The sequence below is a fragment of the Pan troglodytes genome, chromosome 7 (genome assembly GCF_028858775.2).
Source record: "Pan troglodytes isolate AG18354 chromosome 7, NHGRI_mPanTro3-v2.0_pri, whole genome shotgun sequence".
In the NCBI taxonomy this organism is placed as follows: domain Eukaryota; kingdom Metazoa; phylum Chordata; class Mammalia; order Primates; family Hominidae; genus Pan; species Pan troglodytes.
The window spans coordinates 78064705-78090423 of NC_072405.2; the positions used below are offsets into that span (position 1 = coordinate 78064705).

Consider the following 25719-nt stretch of genomic DNA (forward strand, 5'->3'; position numbering starts at 1 on the left):
CCCGTGTCTACTAAAACTACAAAAATTAGCTGGGCGTGTTGGCACGTGCCTGTAATTCCAGCTACTCAGGAGGCTGAGGCAAGAGAATCGCTTGAACCAAGGAGTCTGAGGTTGCAGTGAGCCGAGATTGCACCACAGCACTCAAACCTGACCACAGAGCAAGACTCCGTCTCAAAAAGAAAAAAAAATAATAAGTTTATATTAAAAAATAAAAGTGTGTGGCCTGGCGTGGTGGCTCACACCTGTAATCCCAGCACTTTGGGAGGCCGAGGTGGGCCAATCATGAGGTCAGCAGATCGAGACCATCCTGGCTAACACGGTGAAACCCTGTCTCTACTAAAAAAATACAAAAAATTAGCCGAGCGTGATGGCGGGCGCCTGTAGTCCCAGCTACTCGGGAAGCTGAGACTGGAGAATGGCATGAACCTGAGAGGCGGAGTTTGCAGTGAGCCGAGATCGCGCCACTGCACTCCAACCTGGGAGACAGCAAGACTCTGTCTCAAAAAAAAAATAATAATAATAATAAAATAATTTTAAAAAGTGTGTTCATGTAAATACACACACACACTTTGCAATGTGTGCACATATTGTGTGTGTATATATATTTCTGTTTCATTTTCGGTTTCTAAATCTGCCAAATTTCCAATCTTGTTTAGTTTCTTGAACATAAACGTAGATATTTTAAATTTAGTTTCTGGTAACCAAATGATCTATATCCCCTCTAAATTTGTTTCTGTTATCTGTTCCTTTCCCCTGGCTTCTACTCACATGATCATATCTCCTTGTATGCCTCCCTTTTTTTTGAATGCTGAAGATTATTTATAAAAAATTATGGTGCTAATATTAGGTTCTAGAGATTGTAATCTTTGTCCTGAAATAATTACTTGCTTCAGACAGACAGGTATGCTAGAGTCACTAGCAACCACAAATAACCTCAATCCAATCAAGAATTAGGATAATTTAAAGCTGGGTCTTCTCCCTGGAAGTGCTGATTGATTCTAAATTTATTGTCATTCCTAGAATGTAATCATTCTGAATCCTAATCCAAAGCTTCAGAGAGTTACCATGTTTTCTTTTCCAACATGAAAAAGAAACACAAATAGATACATTGGTCCAGAGGAACACAAATTGGAGTGCAATTTGGACTACAATTTGTGTTCCTCTGGCCTATGTATCTACTGAAGCACACTTTCAGAATTGATGGCACCTCTAGGGATTGAAGTGTCTCCAAATGCCAAGTTCAATTCTATGGCATTTTTCTTCTCCAGGGTCTTGGCTGCACAATCTCTCACCATCCTGGTAGCTTTCCAATGCCTTAAGAGAATTTTCAAAATTTTTCCAGCTTCTGTAGTTGTTTGGAGTGGGAGGGTTTGTCCAAGCTACCTAGCTTGCAATTTCCAGAAACAGAAATCCTATATATGTTTTTAAAAATACATATAAATATCTGGGAGGATATATGAGAAAGTATATAAATGTGCTTACCTCTTAGGAGAGAGAGAGAAATTTGGGTAAGGAAACTTTTCACTTTTAGCATACAACCTTTCATATACAGTTAGAATTTCTTTTTCTTGTAAGTATGCATTGCTTTTATTTTAAAAATCTAGTTTATAAAATTATTCAATAAAAGTTTAAAAAGAAAAATAATAATCAAATAACAATAACTTTGTGACAATTATTTAATATTCACTACATGGAAGGATTATCAGAAAGCCTACCTAAACTACAGGTTGGAAGATATGTCTGTCTGTTAATCTGATTTGCAATCTATATCACATAGCTAAAAAATACACTTCTATAAAGGAAGAGAACACATGGAAAAAAATAAGTCAAAGAAGGCAAAAAGGAATCAGCAATATTTAGCCATTGTATTTGAGATCTTAAAGTTTATTATTTATGTGTCCTGTTATTTGCAATTAATAAACCTAATTATCTTCAATTGTTAGACAATATATGTAATAATATATACAGTGGTTTCTAATCACTAAATTAACATTTTTAAACTAGAATATCTGTTTTCAGGGCAAAATATAAAGCATAGAGACTTTCCAAAATTAGTATGTGACTTAAAAGACATGCAAAAGTGCTCCCTATAAATATTAACTTGCTTATGCCACAAGTATGTACTCAACACTATTTGACAGTCCTAATAGACCCAAGCATTCAGTCATTTGGCAAAGCCAACAAAGACTATGGCTTAAATGGGTCTGAATGATTGGAAGAACCATTGTTCTGCAGTTTCCCTCAGTTGTGATATCCGACCCTTGTGCAATAAGTACCACAGAAGGAAAATATTGACAAAAGAAAAAAATAGCAACATAAATTTTAAACTCAAGCTAATGGCATTTTCATTGTGAGCTACAGGTTACATCCTAATTCAGTGAAACTATAACTTTGCAAATATTCATTGTCTATTGACAAGTTTGAACTAGAAATTGATTTCAAAATGGAAAAACATAGGGGCATGTGGAAGATGTCTAGTTTACAGTGATACATAGAACATTTACAAAAGATATATGAACTACTCATATTTTGCTTCTGTGAACTGAACACTTCATTTATCCTTTTCAGCTCTATGAGTGAACAACTTGTTCCTTAGGGGGAAAAAAAAGTAAAGCTGAATGTTTTTGAAAAACCTTTCAGATCTCTACTCATATCCAGTTTATTTAAGTTACACAATCCCATCTCAATACCCTGCAGGCCATAATCATCAAGTAAATCACATCACGGGCACCTCCTATAAAAGAGAAAGGAAAGGGATGTAAGGAAATGCACACATGTATGTGTCTATGTGTGTATATCTATGTATACCAAACCAAAGAAGAAAATGTAATAGTCATGATAACATAGTTGATACTTCATAATTTTATAAATCCCCTTCTCCACTTGCTCCATGTTCCTTTATTGTAAGCTATATTCCTTGTTCAGAATCAATGTTAATTGAGATTACCAGGACAGTGCATGATGTCAGAAGTTTGGCAAGCAGGGAAGGCAAGTGCATATCTTAAACAAGTGTTTTTTCCCATGAATATAAGTCCTTCAGACAGAAGGTATCTAATATTATTCACCTTCTGCCAGAGTATGATGCCCTACTAAGGACCAGCTTTGATATTTGCTATTGATAAGTTGTGCATTAATAAAAAGCAGTAGCTTGATCAACTATGGTGTTGATAAAATTAGGTTTTAAGCCCCCATTCTTCCCACCATGGCCACGTTGTTCATGAGCACATTAAGCAAGCTTTGAGGTAGCTGTTACCTAGGCTGACAAACACCTGCAGAGCAGGTCATTTTGTGCACCAGACTGTTGAGAACCTCTTCTGCAAGATTTTATGTTGAATATTAATTTGGAACACAAATATTTGCCCATTTTAAGAAGAATATCACACTCCTCTTCCCCAAACTTTCTTTTCATCTGTTCCGACTGTGTTATCTTCGAAGTCCCTAGCCATTTGACCAAACCACTGATCATTATCTAAGAATCAGTGGAGCTTCAATACAAAAGCGAAATCTCTTTCCAGGCAAATGGATAAGCAGATACAACTGTCCATGCCCTTTACGTGGAAGATTTTGCTTCCTCAATAAACTTCAGCAGCAGGAAGGGGTGTATAAGGCCACAGTTAGTCTATTTCCAATTAGTGTTGGCAGATCATGCATGACTACTCAACTGGCCTTAGGAAACATCCCATGAGGAATGAGTATAGATTGAAGAAGGCAGTGAAGGAGTAGATGCACTGGGCATTGTGAACCACCTGCTCTTTGAATAAATTTGTGCTTTCAGGGCCTGCTCTAGTCACGTGATGATGGAGTCCTGCCATCAAGCTCAGGTAACGGGGGGGTTCACAATGGCTTTTGCTTCTAAATCAAAAAATCTTTGCATTGATGGAATCGTGCACTCTTCTATATCTTTCAATAACACTGTTTATACAAATATCTAAAAATTATAAGTGGTTGAATTTTGCACAGCTCACATAGCTTTGTCTATCATACAGTCAGAACTTAGTATTCCACTAAAAATCGTAGTTCTTTACCCATTAGTCTATATCTTAGTGTATTAGTCTTATCTGCTTTTATTCAGCTGTAACATTCACTATCCAATATATTATTAGATTTTTAAAACAGTTCTCAGATGTAGGTTGATTTTATTTTCTCATTATTTATCTACACGGTTTATTTTCTATAGGTCATATACTTCACTGTTTATTATAAATTTATTTATTCTTATTCCAGTATTGCATTCTCCTCCTTATCATGTTTTTTGTTGTTGCTGTTCTGTGAGATACTTCTCAGCATATGCCAAGTGTTGGTTTGGTGTTAAATACCCACATTGATTTTGATTCTATTTTTAGCAATTTGGCTACTTAAATAACACTTCCAGATTGTGTAAAGCAACATTTTATCTTTCGCAACATACTTTGTGGATCTGACCTCGGTTCTTACTAACACTAAATCTAGGAGGTAAGGTGGGCAGAGAAGGTTTTTCTTTCTTTCTTTCTTTCTCTTTCTTCTTTCTTTCTTTCTCTTTCTTCTTTCTTTCTCTTTATTTTTACTTTTTTATATTAATAGGCTACTTTTAAAAACAGTTTTAGGTTTATAGAAAAATTGAGCAGATAGTATAGAGTTCCCATATTCCACTCTCCCTTACACAGTCTCCTATTATTAACACGTTGCATTAATGTGGTATGCTTGTTACAAACGATGAACCAATGTAGGTAGGTTATTCTGACCTAAAGTCCATAATTTACTTTTTTTTTTTTTTTTTTTTTTTACTATTTCTATTGTTTAAGTTCCATGGCTTTTGACAAATGTATAATGTCATGTATCCACCATACAGAATAATGCTGCCAACCTGAACCTCCCCTGGGCTTCACCTATTCATCCCTCTCCCTCCCCACTAACTCTGGCAGTCACTGATCTTTTTATTGGCTCTATAGTTTTTCCTTTTTCATAATGTCATATAGTTGGAATTATACAGTATGCAGTGTTTCCATAATGTCTTCTTTCACCTGCAATATGCATTTAAGATTTCACTGTGTCTTTTCATGGCTTGGTAGCCAACTGATTTTTATAGCTGAATAATATTCCCTTGTATAGGTGTACCACAGTTTATCTATACATTCATCTACTGAGAGACATTTTGGTTGCTTCCAGTTTGGGGCAACTATTAATAAAGCTGCTATAAACATCTGTGTGCAGGTTTTTATGTGGATGTAAGTTTTCAACTCATTTGGGGAAATACCTAAAAGTGTGATTGGTAGATCATGTGGTAAGACAAAGTTAAACTTAGTAAAAAATAAATAAAAATAAAGGGGCCGGGAGCAGTGGCTCACACCTGTAATCCCAGCACTTTGGAAGGCCGAGGCGAGCGGATCATGAGGTCAAGAGATTGAGACCATCCTGGCCAACATGGTGAAACCCTGTCTCTACTAAATATACAAAAATTAGCTGGGCATAGTGGCCCACACCTGTAGTCCCAGCTACTCAGGAGGCTGAGGCAGGAGAATTGCTTGAACCCGAGAGATGGAGGTTGCAGTGAGCCGAGATTGTGCCACTGCACTCCAGCCTACTGACAGAGCTAGACTCTGTCTCACAAAAATAAATAAAATAAAATAAAATAAAATAAAATAAAATAATTTTAAAAACTGGCAAACTGTCTTTCAAAAGGTTGAACAAGTAATGAATGAGAGTTTCTGTTGTTCCACAGCCTCAACAGCCTTTGTTGTTGTCAATGCTTTGGATTTTAGCCATTCTAATAGGTATGTATAGTGGTATCTCATTCTTGTCTTAACTTGCATTTCCCTGATGATATGATCTTCAGCATCTTTTTTATGTTTAGTTGCCATATCCTCTTTTGTAAGGTGCCTGTTCAAATCTTATGCCAATTTTTTAATTGACTTTTTTATTTTCTTATTGATGAGTTTTAATAGTTCTTTGTGCATTTTGAATACAAGTTCTTCTTTTTTTTTTTTTTTTTTGAGACAGTCTTACTCTGTCACGCAGGCTGGAGTGCAGTGGCACAATCTTGGCTCACTGCAACCTCTGCCTCCCAGGCAAGCAGTTCTCCTGCCTCAGCCTCCCAAGTAGCTGGGACTACAGGAACCCGCCACTGCACTGGTTAATTTTTTTTTTTTTTTTTTTTTTTTTTTTTGGTATAGACGGGGTTTCACTGTGTTGGCCAGGCTGGTCTCGAACTCCGGACTTCATGATCCTCCCACCTCGGCCTCCCAAAGTGCTGAGATTACAGGTGTGAGCCACCGCGCCTGCATGAATACAAGTTCTTTATCAGATATGTGTTGCCAATATTTTCCCTCAATTTGTGACTGGTCTTTCCATTCTCTGAAATGTGCTTGATTTTTTTTTTTTTTTTTTGGATGAAGTTTTGCTCTTGTTGCCCAGGCTGAAGTGCAGTGGCACAATCTCGGCTCACTGCAACCTTCGCCTCCCAGGTTCAAGTGATTCTACTGCCTCAGCCTCCTGAGTAGCTGGGATTACAGGTGAACGCCCAGCTAATTTTTTGTGTTTTTAGTAGAGGCAAGGTTTCATCATATTGTCCAGTCTGGTCTCAAACTCCTGACCTCAGGTGATCCACCCTCCTTGGCTTCCCAAAGTGCTAGGATTACAGGCACGAGCCACTGCGCCTGGCCATGTCCATTTAATTTTGTTTCTGTCACTTGCAAATGAAAGAATTCTGGCTAATAGATCTTTGTAGACTTTCATTAATAAATAAAATAGATTTTAAAATTGTATCGGAACTTGACCATTGAAGATCATCTGTCAATCCAAGGATATGTATGTTGCTGTCGTTTAAGAGAGTGTCATTAATTAGTGAGTCCTGTAGATAAGACCCACAGGGGATTAGCCTGAGTAAGCTATCCCTAACCTTCTGAACCTTTCATTCAGGCAGATTTAGCAATAAAAAAAAAGAAAAAAAAAAACTTTATAGGAAATATATACTTTACAATACCTGAAGAAGCATCTCCATTTTCTTTTCACAGTTCTGTTTCATTTTGGCAACTTGTGACGAAGAACCTCTAAGCCTAAAAATTATAAAGAAAAAAATGGATAATGAAAATAATTAATGATATAAATATTAATATTACTTATAGAATATTTTTAAACTCCAACAAATTAACAGCTCTCAATTTTCCATTTGCTTTTATGTTTATCAAAATGCAAAGGGACAAAGTTGTTGATATGTCATGTTGTATAATTGATTTATGTATAGAAGTAATTCATGATAGTCAAAATTAAAATATTATGCCTTGATATAGCAGTGCTCATTAGAGTAAAATCACGCTAGGTTATAGAAACGTCTTTTCAATTTACAGTGTAAGGTTATTCCAACAACATAAAAATAGAATTTAATTGAATTTGGGTAGAATTATTTCCAACATATGTATGAGATGAATTCAAGATTGGGAGCAGGGGGTGTAAAACAAATGTTTCTTCAAAGATGTTTTCCTTCCAGTCTAAATGGTAGCAACATTAAACCTGCCCTCTGCAAATTGTGCCATCTGGTCCTCACCAGAAGAGTCCGTGACTATGTGGCTTCCATCGGTCCAAGGCAGGGCTGGCCTTCTCCCCTTCACGCTGATTTTCTGGTTTGAGGACCCGTGCTCTGAGGCGTATAAACTGCTTTACTTCCCCTATTAAGACGTTGACATGAATCCAAAGTGGTATCCCTGCAGTAGTGAAGAAAGGCTTCAAAATTGAAATGAACCACCCTTGCAGTTTAATGCTCTTGTCATGTAGGGTTTCTTCCTTTCTTTCCTTTCTTCTGCCCTTTTTTCCTTTCTTAATTTTTTTTAAAATAAAGACTACAAACAGCAGGGGATATACAGACCTTGCAATCACTAGAAAATGAAATGTTTCCACAGCACTGAGATGCATTTAGTGCTAAGACGGAAATTTAGTTCCTTCTATTCTTTTGTAAGGAGAAAGTCTTCTTTGAAACAAAAATGAAATAGAAATAATTTCAGGGTGATGGGACATCCCCAGCCTTCAGGTCATGCTGCTCTCTCATCATTTTTTAGGCTGCTTGGTGATAAAAGAAAAGGAAAAAAAGAGAAAATTTCCTAATCAGAGTTTCATCAACTGAGTGATCAACAAGAGAAAATGGCCACTTTTATATTCATTAAAGTAACTTTTCAAAGGGGAGAGATTTCAGAATTAGTGACACTGAGTGCATATTGCTAAATTTATTGTTGACCGTTACTTGGAAATTTTTGTTTGATCTTTCTTTGTTTTCTTCTGTGGTGTAGCTTCATTATATATATATGGTTGCATCTTTCTTTTAAGTTCACTCTGACAATTTAGTTTCCTTATGTTTCGTTGTTCTGGGAATCACATTCAAAAGAAATTAAGGGGTTTTTTTTAATTCAAAAAAAGCAATAAATCTTTCAACAAATAACATAAATTTTTAATTAAAAAATAAAAACAGCTACATGCATTATACGTATATAAAACATTTCTTTATTTGATCTTTCTCCAATGATAACAGTATTATAAGATTGTTACAAACAATTTAAAAAGTGTAATATAAAAAGGTAGAGGTGCAGAAATAATTTTGTGTATACTCCCCACTTCACCCCATCCATCTACCACCATCTCACCCCGCTGAGTTAACCGATGTTGGCCCTCTTTGATATATCCTTTTATGCTGCTATGTTTACATATTCTTTATACCATACATAGAGATTTGGAGGTAATACTTTAAGTGAAAAATAATCATATCATATGGGTTTTTTGCAAATTGTGTTATTTATTTTGAAAATATGTCATAGAAGATTTGTATGATGAATTTTTTTAACTTTTTATTACAGAAAATTTCAAATATATACAAAAGTAGGAAGACTTGTATAATTAACCCCCATGTACCCATCAACCAGCTTAAACAATGATCAACTAAAAGACAATATTTTTTGCATCTTACCCTCCCTACTCAATTATTGTGACACAAATTTAGATATCATGCCACATCAATCATAAATATTTAAGGTGTACCTATTAATAGAAATGATGAATATTTTAGTACAACCATAATACTTTTTAACAATCTAAAAATTAATAGCCAGCCAGTATTCAAACGTCCAGTTTTCTCATAAATGAAGTCTTATGGTGCTACAGAATTTCTCACAATATGGATTTTTTTGGACAGGAATAACTCACAGGTGGATTTGTATATATCTCCAGAATGCACATGTCTGCTAGTCTCTTTTTTTGTGATATTAGCAGCCATTGGTAATCATTGCCTACTTCTATTAATTTATTAGTGGTTGCAAAATTGTAATAGTCTAATGATACAACTTTTTCTTGATTCATTACCTGGAATACTTCTATAAAAAGAAAAGGCCTTTAATCAACAAGTTTCTTACTCTGAGGAGGAGTTCATATAGGAAAGAGAGAACAAATGCTTAAATATTTCCCTTTGCTTACCTCTTTTCAAAATAATGAATAAGATTTCTTATACCCTCCAAAAATATCCAATGATTTCTAAGTATAAATATAAATTTATGGATGTAAACATATTTGGTATGTCTCAATCCAGTGTGTTTATTATCTTTTATGTTGTTTAAATGGTCATATCTTTTGCCACAGACTTTTGAGCCCATTTTTATAGCCTCTGATGGCTATTTTACCTTCTTAAAACAAGTTATGCCAGCTTTAGCATTTGACAAAATGCAACATCCTTACATGATTAAGAAAAAAAAAACTGAACAAATTAGGTATAAAAAGAATGCACTTCAACATAATGAAGAACATATATGTTGAACCCATAGCTAATATTACACTCAATGGTGAAAAGCAGAAAGTTTTTTCTCTAAGAATAGGAACAAGACAAAGATTCCCACACTCACTGCTTCTATTGAATATAGTATTGGAAGTCCTAGCCAGAGCAATTAGGCAAAGAAAGAAGAAAGAGAGAGCATAACAATTAGAAAGAAGTAAAATTTTCTCTGCTTGCAGTTGATATGGTCTTATATCTAGAAAATCCTAAAGATTTCACCAAAAAAAAAAACCTAAAACTGTCAAAACTAATAAACAAATTTAATAAAGTTGTAGGATAAGCTTTATTTGTATTGATTAACAAAATCAATACACAAATCAGTTACATTTCTATACACCAACAACAAACTATCTGAAAAAATAAATGAAGAAAACAAACAGAAAACCAAACGCCACATGTTCTCACTCATAAGTGGGAGCTGAACAATGAGAAGACAAGGACACAGGGAGGGGAACATCACACACCGGGGCCTGTCAGGTGGTGGGGGGCAAGGGGAGAGAGAGCATTAGGACAAATACCTAATGCATGCAGGGCTTAAAACCTAGATGATGGGTTGATAGGTGCAGCAAACCACCATGGCACATGTATATCTATGTAACAAACCTGCACGTTCAGCACATGTATCCCAGAACTTAAAGTTAAAAAAAAAAAAAAAATGTTGATAGGGGTGAAACTCAGAGAGAAAAAGAAGGGGAGAATCATGGGACCCATCCCAGCAGGGTGGGAATCATTAGATTATTATTAGGAAATGGAATGAGGTAAATGGAAATTTATTATGTAAAATAAAGGCCTTAATACAGTATCAAAGGTTGAGTGGACAAAAGAGAGCCCCTGCTGCTCCCCCAGTATTAGAGAGACCCAAGCCAATTTTCTATATTTATCCCAGATTGGAGAAATTTTTTTAAAAAAAATCAGAAAGCGGCCGGGCGCGGTGGCTCACGCCTGTAATCCTAGCACTTTGGGAGGCCGAGACGGGCGGATCACGAGGTCAGGAGATCGAGACCATCTTGGCTAACACGGTGAAACCCCGTTTCTACTAAAAATACAAAAAATTAGCCGGGCGTGTTGGCGGGCGCCTGTAGTCCCAGCTACTTGGGAGGCTGAGGCAGGAGAATGGCATGAACCTGGGAGGCGGAGCTTGCAGTGAGCCGAGATCGCGCCACTGCACTCCAACCTGGGAGACACAGCGAGACTCCGTCTCAAAAAAAAAAAAAAAAAAATCAGAAAGCAAAGTTACAATAAGGAAAAAAAAAGGACAGGCCAGGCACGGTGGCTCACGCCTGTAATCCCAGAACTTTGGGAGGCCGAGGCGGGCAGATCATGTGGTCAGGAGTTAGAGACCAGCCTGGCCAACATAGCGAAACACCATCTCTACTAAAAATACAAAAATTAGCCGGGCATGGTGGTGCATGCCTATCATCCCAGCTACTTGGAAGGCTGAGGCAGGACAATCGCTTGAACCTGGGAGGCAAATGTTGTGGTGAGCAGAGATTGCACCACTGCACTCCAACCTGAACAACAGAGTGAGACTTCAGCAAAAAGAAAGAAAAGAAAAGAAGAGAAAAGAAAAGAAAAGAAAAGAAAGAAAAGGAAAGGAAAGGAAAAGAAAAGAAAAAGGATAAAATACTTAGTAATAAATTAATCAAGGAAGTGAGGAGTCTGTTCACTGAAAACCACAAAACATCAAGAAAAGAAATTTTAAAAGACCCAGAAAAATGAAAAGATATGCCATGTTCATGAATTGAAAGAATCAGTATTGTTAAAATAGCCATACTCCCTAAAGAGATCTACACATTCAATGCAATCTCTATCAGAATTCCAATGTTATTTTTTGCAGAAACAGAGAAAAAACTCCTAAAATTCATGTGGAACCACAAAAGACCCCAAATAGCCAAAGCAGTCTTGAACAAAATGAACAAAGCTGAAAACGTTATACTTAATGATTTCAAATTATAGTAGAAAGCTATAGTAATAAAAACAGCATGGTATTGGCATAAAAACAGACACATAGACCAATGGTACAGAATTGAGAGCCTGAAAATAAACCCACACATATACAGTCAACTAATGTTTGACAAGGGTGCCCAGAATACAAAATGAAGAAAAGACAACCTCTTCAATAAATAGTATTGGGAAAACTAGATATCCACATGCAAAATAATAAAACCAGGCCATTGTGTTATGCCATACACAAAAAATCAACTCAAAATGGATTAAAGGCTTCAGTGTAAGGTGTGACAAAAATAAAACTTCTAGAAGAAGACATAGGGGGAAAGTTCTTTGATTCATCTTAGCAATGAATTTTTAGATAAGACACCGAAAGCGCAAGCTACAAAGGCAGGAATAAACAAATGGGATTATATCAAACCAGACAGCTTCTGAATAGCAAAGGAAACAACCAACAAAATGAAAAGACTCCAGCCTGGGCAACATGGCAAAACCCTGTCTCTACTAAAAATACACAAAATTAGCCAGGCGTGGTGCATGCCTGTAGTCAGGTGCATGCCTGTAGTCTCAGCTACTGGGGAGGCTGAGGTGGGAGAATCACCTGAGTCTAGTGTGTTAGTCCATTTTCACACTGCTATAAAGTAATACCAAAGACTGGGTAATTTTTATAAAGTAAAGAGATTTAATTGACTCACAGTTCCATATGCTAGGAGGCCTCAGAAAACTTACAATCATGGCAGAAGGTGAAGGGAAAGCAAGCACCTTCTTCACAAGGCAACAGGAGAGAAAGAAAGAGTGCATGAAAGGGGAAGACCCCCACACTTATCAAACAAACAGATATCATGAGAATTCACTCACTATCATGTGTACAGCATAGGAGAAACCGTCCCCATGATCTGATCACCTCCCACCAGTTTCCTCCCTTGACATGTTAGGATTATGGGGATTACAATTTGAGATGAGATTTGGGTAGGGACACAGAGCCAAACCTTATCATCTGGGAATTGAAGAGTGCGGTGAGCTGTGATCACTCCACTCTACTCCAGCCTAGACAACAGGAGTGAGACCCTGTCTTTTAAAAAAAGAAAATACAACAGGATGGAAGAAAATATTTGCAAACTGTACATCTGATAAGGGGTTCATATTCAAAATATATAAAGACCTCAAACAATTTCACTGTAAGAAAACAGACAACCTGATTAAAAAATGGGCAAAGGACCTAAAAAGACATTTCTCAAAAGGAGACATGTGAATGAGCAACAGATATATGAACAGGTACTCAGTATCACTAACCATCAGGAAAATGCAAACCAAACCATAAGGATATACCATCTCACACCTATTAGAATGACTAATATTAACAAAACAAAAGATAATAAGCTTTAATGAGGATATGAGAGAAAGGAAACCCTGATACACTGCTAGTGGGAATGTAAATTGGTACAGCCTTTAGGAAACAAAAACAGTAAGCAGGTTTCTCAAAATATTAAAAATAGAACTACCATATGATCCATCAACCCCACTTCTGGGTATTTATCCAGAGGAACTTAAATCAGGATCTTGAAGAGATACCTGCATGCCTGTGTGTTTTGCAGCACGGACAGGATATGCAAACAACCTAAATTTCCACTGATGGACAAATGGATAAAGAAAATGTGGTGTACACATAAAATGGAATATTATTCATCCTTTAAAAAGAAGGAAATTGTCCAGGTGCAGTGGCTCACACCCGTAATCCTAGCACTTTGGGAGGCCGAGGTGGGTGGATCACCTGAGGTCAGGAGTTCAAGACCAGCCTGGCCAACATGGCGAAACCCTGTTTCTACTAAAAAATCCAAAAAAAAAAAAAAAAAAATTAGCTAGGCATAGTGGTGCATGCCTGTAATCCCAGCTACTCGGGAGGCTGAGGCAGGATAATTGCTTGAACCTGGAAGGTGGAGGTTGCAGTGAGCCGAGATCACACCATTGCACTCCAGCCTGGACAGCAAGAGGGAAAGATAAAAGAAAAAAAAAAGAGAGAGAGAGAAGGAAATCTTGCCATTTGCAACAGCATGGATGGACCTGGAGGACATTATGCTAACTGAAATAAGACAGGCACAGAAAGACAGATACTAAATGTGTGATCTCATTTATATGTGGAGTCCAAAATAGTCAAATTCACAGAAGCAGAGAGTAGAATGGTGGTTACCAGGAACTGAGATGAGGGAAAACTGGGGAGGTGATGGTCAAAGGGCACAAATTTTTATTTATGCAAGGTAAGTTCTTGCATATTGCTTATAGCTAACAATACTTAATTGTACACTTAAAATTTGCTGAGAGTATACCTTATGTTAAGTGTTCTCAACAAAGAAGAAAGCAATAACAATAATAACAAAGGTGGCAAGAGGAAACTTTGGGAGGCAATTAATATATTTATGGCTGAATGGGCACGGTGGCTCACGCCTGTGATCCTAGCACTTTGGGAGGCCGAGGCGAGTGGGTCACCTCAAGTCAGGTGCTCGAGACCAGCCTGGACAATGTGGTGAAACCCCATCTCTACTAAAAATACAAAAATTAGCTGGGCATGGTGGCGGGCGTCTGTAATCCCAGCTACTCAGGAGGCTGAGGCAGGAGAATCGCTTGAGCCCAGGAGGTGGAGGTTGCAGTGAGCTGAATCATACCACTTCACTCCAGCCTGGGCAAAACAGCAAAACTCCATCTCAAAAAACAAAAACAATATGTTAATAGCCTTGATGGTGATGATGGTTTCATGGGTGTATACTTATCCTCAAACTCATCGAGTTGTGTACATTAAATGTATACAGTTTTTCACATAATAAGCATTAAGTAAATGTAAACTAGTATTATTAATTTCAATGTGCTCTTCACACATTCCTACTATTGTGCTTTTTCTTTCAACATTAGAATTCTTAACTTTGCAAGTTTATATTTTTATTATATCCACCTCAATCCTTTCTCAGTCAAACTTAAATCTACACATATTTGTGCAAAGACTTTTGTCATAGAATTGTATTAAGTGCCTTATGAAATATACAATAATTATATCATGAAAAAGATGGTGGGTTGAACACTGTATCTACTTTGATCCCTCCTGAAACTTCACTAAAATAAGAATAAAAAGATTTTCTTTAACGAACAAACCAACGAAACTGTAAAGAACAGGAAAGGAAGCAAGAAAAACAAGATTTCAGAAGCTGGAAAGCAGACAGACGAGTGAGTAGCAAATCAAAGGATTTATCAGAGAGAGATGTAATTTACACCAGAAAATACCCAGAGCTTCTGTCACCCCACCTTTCCATACGAAAAGGCAAGGAGGATCATCAGACATCTGAGGAAAAGCCGCTAACCTGACAGATAAAGACAAAACCAAACTAACAAGAGAACAACTCCATGGAAGCAGACACAATGTAGGGGAAGAAACGTTATTAAAAAGCAAAAACTATCAATGATATCCTCCAATAAATTAGAGAAAACATTGTAGCCATGTAAGGAGAATGGAATGCTCTTTAAAAAGGGGTTCTGAAAACAAAAAGCATAGGTCTCAAGCTCTTGGAAATTGAAACTCTGTTTGCAGAAATTACATTTATTCTATAGAAGAGAAGGAAGATAGGCCTCACAGAAAGTAAAGCAAAAATGAAGCACATGGAAAATAGGAGTAAAAATATAAGAAAAAGAGAGAGGACTAGTCCAAGAGGCCCTAAAAGGGAGAGCCAACAAACAGGGAGAAGGATATCATCCACAAACATACTCAAGGGAATTTCAGAAAATTGAAGCATATGACTTCAAAGTACAGAATCCACTAAATGCCCCTCACAGTGGATAAAATAGATGCTACGAAATTTCAGATGACTGAGAAAAAAGAAAATCCTCAGATTTCTGCTGATCACTGAGAGATAAGAGCTTTTTGAGAGAAAAACAGACCACATGAAATGAACCATAAACCTGAATGGCTTCAGGCTTCCTAACAGCTACACTTAAAGCAGGATTACAGTGAAGCAATTCCTTTAAACTTCTGAGGGGAACATGTTTCATACCTAGAATTCCACCCCCAGTCCAACTACAGATCAAGTCAGAAGGCCAGGACAGACATTTCCAGACAAATAACATCTCTGAAATTTTACCTTGCTTTCAACCTATCTATGAAAACTACTGGAGGATACATGCCACAAAAATTAGGGAGTAACACAGGAAAAAGGAAGAATAAAATACAGAAAACAGGAGATGGCACATGAAGAGACGAGGGAGGAATAATGAAAAAGAGAGACCAAGGATGGCAGCTGTGATCTGGCACACAAGCCAAGCAGGCCAGATGGGCCCAGCCCCAAGGGCTGTGATAGATATTTTTTCAAGAAGATGCAAACGGGAGAAGATCTGATCCATCGGAAGGTCTTCAGACTGTGATTCATGCCTCTTGCTGTCCCTTGTGCCACTGACTCCTCTAGATGTTCAGATTATTAATTTCCCCATACCATGAAATTTAGACTGGCCTTGAAGTTGAATTACTGATAAAAACAGAAAGAAGGCAATTATTTTCTTCAGAGAAAACAAAACATACAGATTGGGAAAAGGAAGACTTACTTAATACAATGGCTCAGCTTTGAATAGCATATACAATTGTCATGTTATGGTAATATAAATACTGAATTCTGATGTAATCAAAACTATAGGACAATGTTGCAAGGATGAAGACATGGAAAGAGTGCACGGTTATGGTGACAATAGGAGGAAATAGAATTCAGTCTCTCACATCTGCAGAGGCAGATGGAATACCTCAGCTCAAAGTCAGAAACAGCAAGAAAATCGTGGAATTTAGAGATATGGAGGTAAATTCTAAAATCAGCTAAAGTAAATGAAAGTGTTTCCTGCCAAGAAGGGAAATCAGGGTGGGGCAGGGCAGAGAGGACTGGTATATTTCATAACATAACTTGTAGAACTATCTAGCTCTTTGAACTATATGTACATGTAATTGCAGTAAAAGTAAAGGAAAATTGAAATCACTTTTATGAAAATAGGATAACTAAACTGCATTTTACAATTCTCTTTCCCAAATGAGATAAAGGGTATTTCTTCAGAACTTATTTCCATAATTTATTTATTTGTCAACTTCTTTTATCATTGATGGAGCCTATCCTGTCTTCATTAAAGCAAAATTAGCATTAGTACAGTTCATTCATTTATTTATTCAATCAATAAATAGATATCAAGGCATCCTTGCCTTAAAGGAGCTCACCATACCTCAGGGGGAACATTAAATTACAAATCCCCCAACTGCCTGAGGAAAAGAATATCAAATGTGTCATGAGAGGACAGGACAGGGATAGATTTGCCTGAAAGTATCTCAGAAAGTTCCACAAAGGGATTTTAAAGACCTGAAAGAGGAGACTAGGTAGATTTTTATTTTACTTTGTACATTCTCAAGGTAATTCAGTGAAATGAATGTTAAAGAGTATATCTTTGTGCAGGTCACTCTACTAAAGGCTATAGGAAACATGAAGATGAATGAGGATAAGGTCTTTACTGCTGGCCCAAAATATAAGAGAGTAAAATAAGCACTAACGTAAAAGTTCAGAGAGCTTCAGGGGAGTGGACACAGAGAGTTGTTCCAGAGAAGGGATCTGGAGTTTTGGGAAAGTGCAGTTTGAGAGGTGGGACGTGATTAAGTGTCTATCTGTTCATTGACTTCCAGAAGCAGCATACTTGATTTATCTGTTCACTCATAATTCTTTCCTTCATTCAACTGCCATATATTAAGTGCCTACTCTGTACCAGACACTGGACTGGGTCTGAGTATACAAGGTGTACTTGAGCACAGGCAAAGGAAGACATCACAGAGCAAGTCCAAAGAAAGGAGACAAGCTGGCTGGGCTGGTGTACAGGAGGGAGTGGAAGGGAGGACAGGAAGGGAGGAGAGGAGAGAGGTGGCAAGGAAAGATGACTCATAAAAATCAAAGAAGGCAGGGATGACTACCCTTCATGTTTAATTTTTCCCAACTTCCTCTAACTCCTAAATTATTGCCTGCTTTTAGGAAATTTTAAAGCCCTTGGGAAAAAATTCGTAAAATAAACCTATGTAGAAGTTAGTTGGCTCCTCTGGGTTCCTTGGGTGGAATATAACCTGACAGCCTGAATGGTGCTGTCCCTTGGGGCCCTTCCCAGGTCCCAAGCCTGTGGACCCTTATGTGATATCCCACCACTACCCTGCCCATCCCTTCACTCTCTAAGAGCAGAAATGGAGCAGCTCAGTGTTTTGGCGGTTCATTTGTGTTGTGGTGTGTGTCGGTACTTCATTCTTTTAGTTTCTTTTTAAGCTGCTTTGTTGAAATATTAACTCATGTGCCATATGATTCAACCATTTAAAGTGAAAAGCTTTTAAGTATACTCACAAAGTTGTACAACCATGACCACAATCAATTGTAGAACACTTTCATTGCCCCAAAAAGAAACCCCATACCCATTGGCAGTAGTACTGTATTCTTTTTGTGGCCGAGTGCTATTCCCTTGCACAGATAGATCATATTTGGTCTATCCATACATTTATTGATGAACATCTGGGTTGCTTCAACCTTTTGGCTATTGTGAATAGTGCTTCTATGGACATTTGTTTGCAAGTTTCCCTGGAGACAGGAAGCAGATTGGCAGTTGCCAGGGACTTGAGAAATGGGCAGGGGGAGTGACTGACTTACTAAGTTCAGGGCTTCCTTTTGAGGTGATGACAAATTTTCTGAAATATAAGTTTGGGATTGCACAGCATCGTGAACCTACTTAATGCCACTGAATTGTGTACTTTAAAATAGTTAAAATAGTAAATGTCATGTTTTGTGTATTTGCCATAATAATGCTCCCTTTTTCTTCTGTCAGAAGTCTCATTTCCTTTGCTCCCACTATCTCTCGCTTGCCCAGGCAGCTTCCTCTTCTCTGCCTTTAGTAAGATCTTTAGTAAAGGCTGTACTCTCAGCAGCACTTGGGTGTCACTTAAAACTGTAGGGAGAAAGTGCCCAAAACAACTTGTTCTAACAGGAGAGTTTACCTGGGTGACATATTCTGCAGAAAATCCCCGTGGACAATTCAGCCATTCCCATCTCCATGTCTGAACTTCTTTCTTCATCTTGACTGCTGAAATCTTTCACAGCTTCTATTAAAATTGCCTCTTAAATATAAATAGCTGCAATCTCATTCCAATTCATTCCATGATTTCAGGCTCCTAACATGCGCGCGCGCGCGCGCACACACACACACACACACACACACACACACACACACACACACACGGCGCTTAGAGCCCCGCCTGCTCTCCTTTCTCTTACTTGGAGAAGAGAATATTATCTACAGGGCTCTGTGTGCTACAAGGCCCACATATCTCTTCCTTGGGATGAACAAAGAGGCAGAGGCCCGATTGGCAAGATTCCTAAGGATGAGAGATTTCTCACATGTAGCCAGCAGAGGTTGAAGGAAGAGGTCCAGGTTACCTTGGTAATCAGGAGCTGACAGTGCCTCAGAGCTGGCACTGGGCTTGGGACTCCTCCCACCCCACCTCTATCTCCAGTTTTCTTGAGAAGAGTGACAGTAAAGGTAATCTGTTATCTCCCTGTTTCTCAGTGTTTGCCTTTATCTGCTGACTGGGCAAGACTTCTTTAGTTTCTGAAGAAGTTTTGTGGTTGTTTTTCTTAGCCACAGCAGGCAAGGACTGTGCCTAATAATTAGAACAAGCTAGTGATAAGAATTGCAGAAGGGTCTTTAGGAACTTAACATTAATGAGTAGATAGATGATTCTTAACTGTCTGCTACACTCATATAGGCAAAATCATGTGAACTTTATTTTAATATCTATGGTAGGATTCCAAACAAAAATAAATTCTGGCCAGGCACGGTGGCTCAAGCCTGTAAGCTCAACACTTTGGGAGGCCAAGGTGGGAGGATTCCGTAAGTCCAGGAGTTCAAGACCAGCCTGGGCAACATAGAGAGACCCCATCTCTATGAAAAAAAATTTAAAAATTAGCCAGATGTGGTGGCACACGGCTGTAGTCCTAGCTACTCAGAAGGCTGAGGTGGGAGGATCACTCGAGCTTGGGAGGTCAAGGCTGCAGTGAGCCACGATTGTGCCACTGCACTCTAGCTTGGGTAACAAAGCAAAACCTTGTCTCAAAAAAAAAATGGCTGGGCAAGGTGGCTCACACCTGTAATCCCATCACTTTGGGAGGCCAAGGCAGGTGGATCAGGAGGTCAGGAGATCGAGATCATCCTGGCTAACACAGTGAAACCCCATCTCTACTAAAAATACAAAAAATTAGCTGGGCGTGGTGGCAGGTGCCTGTAGTCCCAGCTACTCGGGAGGCTGAGGCAGGAGAATGGCGTGAACCTGGGTGGCGGAGCTTGCAGTGAGCCGAGATCGTGCCACTGCACTACAGCCTGGGCAACAGAGCGAGACTCCGTCTCAAAAAAAAAAAAATCTAAAACAGGAATCTGAGGTGCTAGCATTTGATGTTTGTGTGTCTGCAAGAGAGAGAAAAGGTGACTATTGCTTATAAATTTACAGATTACTTGGGTTGTTTTTATTAGTAGAAAATTTTGTCTTTAGAAATAGACAATAAAGTATTTTGACATTTTAAATTTAGTGAGGGCCAGGAGCAGTGTTCATGCCTGTAATCCCGGCACTTTGGGAGGCCAAGGAGAGAGGATCACTTGAGGTCAGGAGTTTGAGACCAGCCTGGTCAACATGGTGAAACTCCATCTCTGTTAAAAATACAAAAATTAGCCAGACGTGGTGGCGCGTGCCTGTAATCCCAGCTACTCAGGAGGCTGAGGTGAGAGGATAGCTTGAGCCTGAGAGACGGAGGTTGCAGTGAGCCGAGATTATGCAACTGCAATCCAGCCTGGGTGACAGAGCAAGATAACTAACTAACTAAATAAATACATACATACATACATACATACATACATTTAGTGAGGAGCAAATGTAAGCACTCAGAATCCTCAAAGCTGATTTATTTTTATTTATCTCTAGGGAAAACCTAAGAACACATGACATGAATTTGACTATTCACCTTAAGTTTTACAGTGAAAGTTTCGATTTGCCTCCTATCCTATTACAAAATTCAGATACTCTCTTTGTTTTGTCTTTATTTCCTAAGAAATGATTTCTTTTGTTTTTAATGGAAGATTCCAAAGATATATCTCCTGACTCAATGTTGGCTTACAGACCCTTTTAGACAAGCTTGTTTTGTATCACAGGAAGTTCTTCAGATTCTCAACTAGAAGCCAAATGAGTCACCATTTTGTCTTCTGCATCTTTCAAATAGAATTTGTTTTTGAAATAATAGCTTTATTGAGATATAATCCACATATTGTATAATTCATCTTTTTAAAATGTACAATTTAAAGGTATTTAGTATATTCACACAGTTGTGCAATTGTCATCACAATCAATTCTGGAATTTTGGAATATTTCATCACCCTCAAAAGAAACCTCATACCCATTAAGAGTACCTCCCCACCTCCCCCTCCCCTAGTTGCTGGCAACCACTAATCTCGTTCCTGTCTCCATGGATTTGTCTATTCTAGATAGTTTTCATAAATAGAATCACAATATTTGTTCTTTTGTGTCTGTCTTCTTTCACTTTTCACAATATTTTCAAGGTTCATCCATGTTGTAGCATATATCATCACTTCATTCCCTTCTATGGCCAGTGAATATGGCATTCCCTTCTATGGCCAGTGAATGGATATACCACATTTTATTTATCCATTCATTAGTTGATGGACATTTGGGTCATTTCTATCATTTAGTTATTATGCAAAGTGCTACTATGAACATATGTGTATGAGTTCTTGTGTGGATGTATGTTTTCAGTTCTCTTGTGTTCACATAAACATTTTAACTTAATACAGACTAGACTTGAGCCTGAATGACTTGGGTGGGTGTGTCCATGCCTGGAAAGGAAGAAGAGAGGGAATCAAAGAAGAGCGATATCAGTAAGGAGATAGAACTTACTTCACTAATTTCCCAATTTGCAAATCCCTCTAAAATAACACCATCTGATATCATAACATTATAGAACCACAATTTTACATATGAACAACTGAGAACCCAGAAAAGGTAAATAACTTGTTCAACAATTTGTTGAAAACCAACTGGGCCAAGGGCCAATGGTTCCTATTTCTTAGTAAACTTCCTTTTGCACCACCTGCATTGCATTAGTACACACTGATATCCAGGTGGTGTCTAATTAGAAAAATTTAAGTTGCCAAGGATCCTATTTAAAAAAAAAAAAAAGTTGAGAATTGGCTAGGATTTTCTTCATTTCACCAGGAACAGAAATATCTCTGTTAATCAAAGCTAACTCTTATGGAGGTCTTAGTATGCACTATATACTAAGCAGTGTTCTGCTTAAGCTGCCATATTTAATTTTGAAAAGCACCCCATTTTACAAATGAAGGAACCAGATTTTAAAAAAAAAAAAAGAAGTCACACAGCTTTAATACATGATGAAGAAGCAAGTTGAAGCCAGAAGCATCAGACTCTATGAGATTTGGTTATGAAGTATTTTGCTGTGCTGATAGATACAGATAAACATACTCCGTCCTCTGTCTCCTTTCTTTTGTCCTCCCACTGCCACTGTTGTTTTCATAGGTTATGAGGGTTTTGCTTTTGTTTCTGTTTTTGTTTTTTCTTGAGAAGGAGTCTCACTCTGTCGCCCAGGCTGGAGTGCAGTGGCACAATCTCGGCTCACTGCAACCTCCGCTTCCTGGATTCAAGTGATTCTCCTGCCTTGGCCTCCTGAGTAGCTGGGATTACAGATGCCCACCACTATGCCCAGCTAATTTTTTGTGTTTTTAGTAGAGATGGGATTTCACCATGTTGGCCAGGCTGGTCTCAAACTCCTGACCTCATGATTCACCCACCTTGGCCTCCCAAAGTGCTGGGATTACAGGCGTGAGCCACCACGCCTAGCCCATAGGTTATGAGTTTTAAACAACCTACAAATCGGACATTTGTAAACTGGGAATGTTTATAAATTTATAATTGTGCTAAGCAAAAATATGAAATCATTCCATGTATAAATAAAATCACATATATCCTCCAAAATTGTCGACAAAAATGATATGTTCTTCATCTCAGGCCAGGATGACAAATGCTTTTTGAACTTAAATGCAAACTCCAGTCAATTGTTAGTGGCTCCTAGGGTACTGTGTTGAAAATGATTCTAAAGCCTTGATCTAAACGATTCTAAAGCCTGAATGTTTTTAAAAATTATCACATCAAGGCCACACATTGCCCTACTGTCTGGTCCCACTGACCCACAAGCCACCACCCCACAGATTGGCTCGGCTCTGGCCTGCATCATATCTGGTTCCCCCAGCCTTGCTGCTATAAAGAAAGTGCTTCAACAGCTCTGGCTGGAGGCTGGGCTCAACTTCATCAAAGTATCCCAGGGATCTTCGAACTTGAAACAATTCTGTCTGCAGAATGTTCCACATGACTTCCTGCTGACTGGGGTATCTTCGAGTACAAAACTCTCCAGACTCCAGAACGTCTGTTCCCTTTTGTGGTCAAATGGACCTTTCAAAGGTTTCCCAAACCACTTCTCATGAACCAGTGAATATTCAAAAGAGAGCTAGAAATTTGAAGCCTGTACAAAAACTTATCCCTATAACATATGTGCCATAATATACAAACTTCTACCTTTTCAGTCCTTCACATCTACCTCTCTGAATTTTCATGAATTTCTATTTCACAAGGGTAATTATTTTATGTACACTGGCAGCAGCATACAAGCAAATGTGTAGTATGAAAACAATTCTCACAATAAAGTGAGGGCAGCAGAATTTGGTTATGTGTATGTTCTTTTTTAATGACTTTTTTTTCATAGATATGACCACTTGCTTTTTCACTTTAAAAAATAAGATTCTGAGACCGGGCGTGGTGTAGCTCACCCCTGTAATCCCGGCATTTTGGGAGACCGAGGTGGGGGTATCACTTGAGCTCAGGAGTTCCAGACCAGCCTGGGCAACGTAGCAAAACCCCATCTCTACTAAAACAAATAAAAATAAACAACTTTTTTTTGAAAGTTGGGTGTGGTGGTGCATGCCTATAGTCCCTGTAGTCCTGACTACTTGGGAGACTAAGGCAGGAGAATCCCTTGAGCCTGAGAGATTGGAGCTGCAGTGAGCTATGATCGTGCCACTGCACAATAATATTAAAAAATAAGATCCTGGGCTGGGCATAGCAACCTGTAACACCTGGAGTAGTAGCCACTCTGGAGGCTGAGGCAGGGAGATTGCTTGAGCCCAGCCTGGGCAACATAGTGAGACAGCATCTCTAAAAAAAACAAATAATAATAATAAGATTTTATTGATGCCTCATTTGGGTCATATTATAGTTAAATAAGGAGAGGCAACAGAAAATCAAGGGTTGGAAATGCCCTCACTTTAATGTGAGAATTGTTATATTAGATAAGAATTACTTAAATAGTTGAGTAACTTCAATCTTGATAAGAGTGACTAAGGTAGAGGAAAATTTTTGGGGCATAGCTTGGTAACCAAAGGAGTTCATGAGCTAGTATAGTAATTATATTTTCCAAATTCAAATTGGAACATACGACCTCATAATAATTTTTAAAATGCATAAATTTATTGGTAGAAAGGTACTTGGCAAAGATATTAAAATTAAATAGCATTCGAGGATGTTTTAAATAAATCACCTTTATAGATAAAATATAGAACTACAGTATATTTGCTGATAATTCTGGAAAATACAGTGTTGTTGATTTAAATAACAATAAAAAAGAATTTGAGTTGCTGGTCTCCGATTTCGCCAAAGAAAAGCTTTTATAGCTTTCCAGACCCAACATCCTCCCTGAAATTCACTCACCTCCTTCTGCTTCTGTCTGAAATCCATATAGGAGAAGAAACACACATTTCTCTCCAGATTGAGGTAATGTTCTTAAGAGCAGACTGTCAGTCAGGTTCTGAGAGTTCAATTTCTAGAGGTACAAGGAAGCCACTTCCTATATTAGCTGTAATTTTAGGGTCATTCACATGGAGATTCTGGGCTCTCACCCTTTTGCTTGCCTGAAATCTACCCTTCTAATCATTTGCTTACTCTCCAGGGGCTGCTTAGTTTCAGCTTGAGTATTCTCTGGTGAGTAGGCAATCTGCTATTCTCATGAGGGGTCTGGAAATTCTTCACTGGAGTATGAATTCCTCCAAATTCCAGGTTCATTGTCCTTGCTTACGACCTTTAGCCCCAGTTGAAGACATTTCCCGCAGTCTTCTGCATTTAGCTTCAGGACCCTCTGCCAAGCCCAGTGCTACAAAGTCTTTTTGACTTGGGCATCCCTAGTCAGCTCTATCCCTGGATTAGTGTTTTTCTCTTTTTCCTACAATAAACATAGAAATGGGAGCCAGTATATTAGCTCAGTGAAATCTCAAGGTAAACCTACTACGCTTCCTTTATTGCCCATCAATAATCCTTTCATTTTGTCATGTTTTCTTGCCTTTTCGTACCCTGATAGTTATCTGTACTTAAAGGTTAAATCGAGCTTTTCCACTCCTCATTTTTTCCCCTTCTATTCTTTGATCCTACATTGAAATCATAATGCTAGACTTGTGACGTCACTCTCAATTGTTTCCAGATGGTTTATCAGACTGATCAAAAAGAAGGTGAAGCCAATATGTTAGTTAAAAAGTAGATCTTCAAACAGGGAGATGGTTCAGAAAAAAAAATTGTGTAATAATAATGTTGAGAACACAAAACAACTATAGGTAAAGTAAATTGCCTTTTCTCTGTGTCCTAAAATAAAATCTTTGATCAATTGTTCCAGTGTATGAAAATTTGAACTCTAAAGAGACCAGGCAGCTTTCTAAACCCAAACATCAAAAGCTTTGCTTCCATTAGAAAAATTTAAACCCATGATACTTTGAATGGATTTGAAATTCTCTAAAATGAGCTCTAATAATAACCTTCACAAACAGAAAGAAAAAGAACAGTAGGT

General features: G+C 38.0%; 1 protein-coding gene and 1 long non-coding RNA gene across 2 annotated transcripts; one reads left to right on the plus strand and one right to left on the minus strand.

The window, feature by feature from the left end:
- Window positions 1–1883: 1883 nt before the first annotated feature.
- On the minus strand, window positions 1884–25283 carry LOC134810748 (uncharacterized). The gene is made up of 4 exons (XR_010159376.1): window positions 24828–25283; window positions 24597–24708; window positions 6959–7031; window positions 1884–2734 (listed from the first exon to the last, which is right to left on the minus strand). It is a non-coding gene; the product is annotated as an uncharacterized LOC134810748 (long non-coding RNA).
- Window positions 22964–23317, plus strand: LOC112204161 (guanine nucleotide-binding protein G(I)/G(S)/G(O) subunit gamma-5). The gene has a single exon (XM_054656464.1). The coding sequence runs from the start codon at window positions 22964–22966 to the stop codon at window positions 23315–23317; it is 354 nt and encodes a 117-aa protein (XP_054512439.1).
- Window positions 25284–25719: the final 436 nt, after the last annotated feature.

Coding starts and splice junctions, on each gene's coding strand:
- LOC112204161 (XM_054656464.1), top strand. CDS start 22,964: ATGTTTTTAAAAATTATCACATCAAGGCCACACATTGCCCTACTGTCT.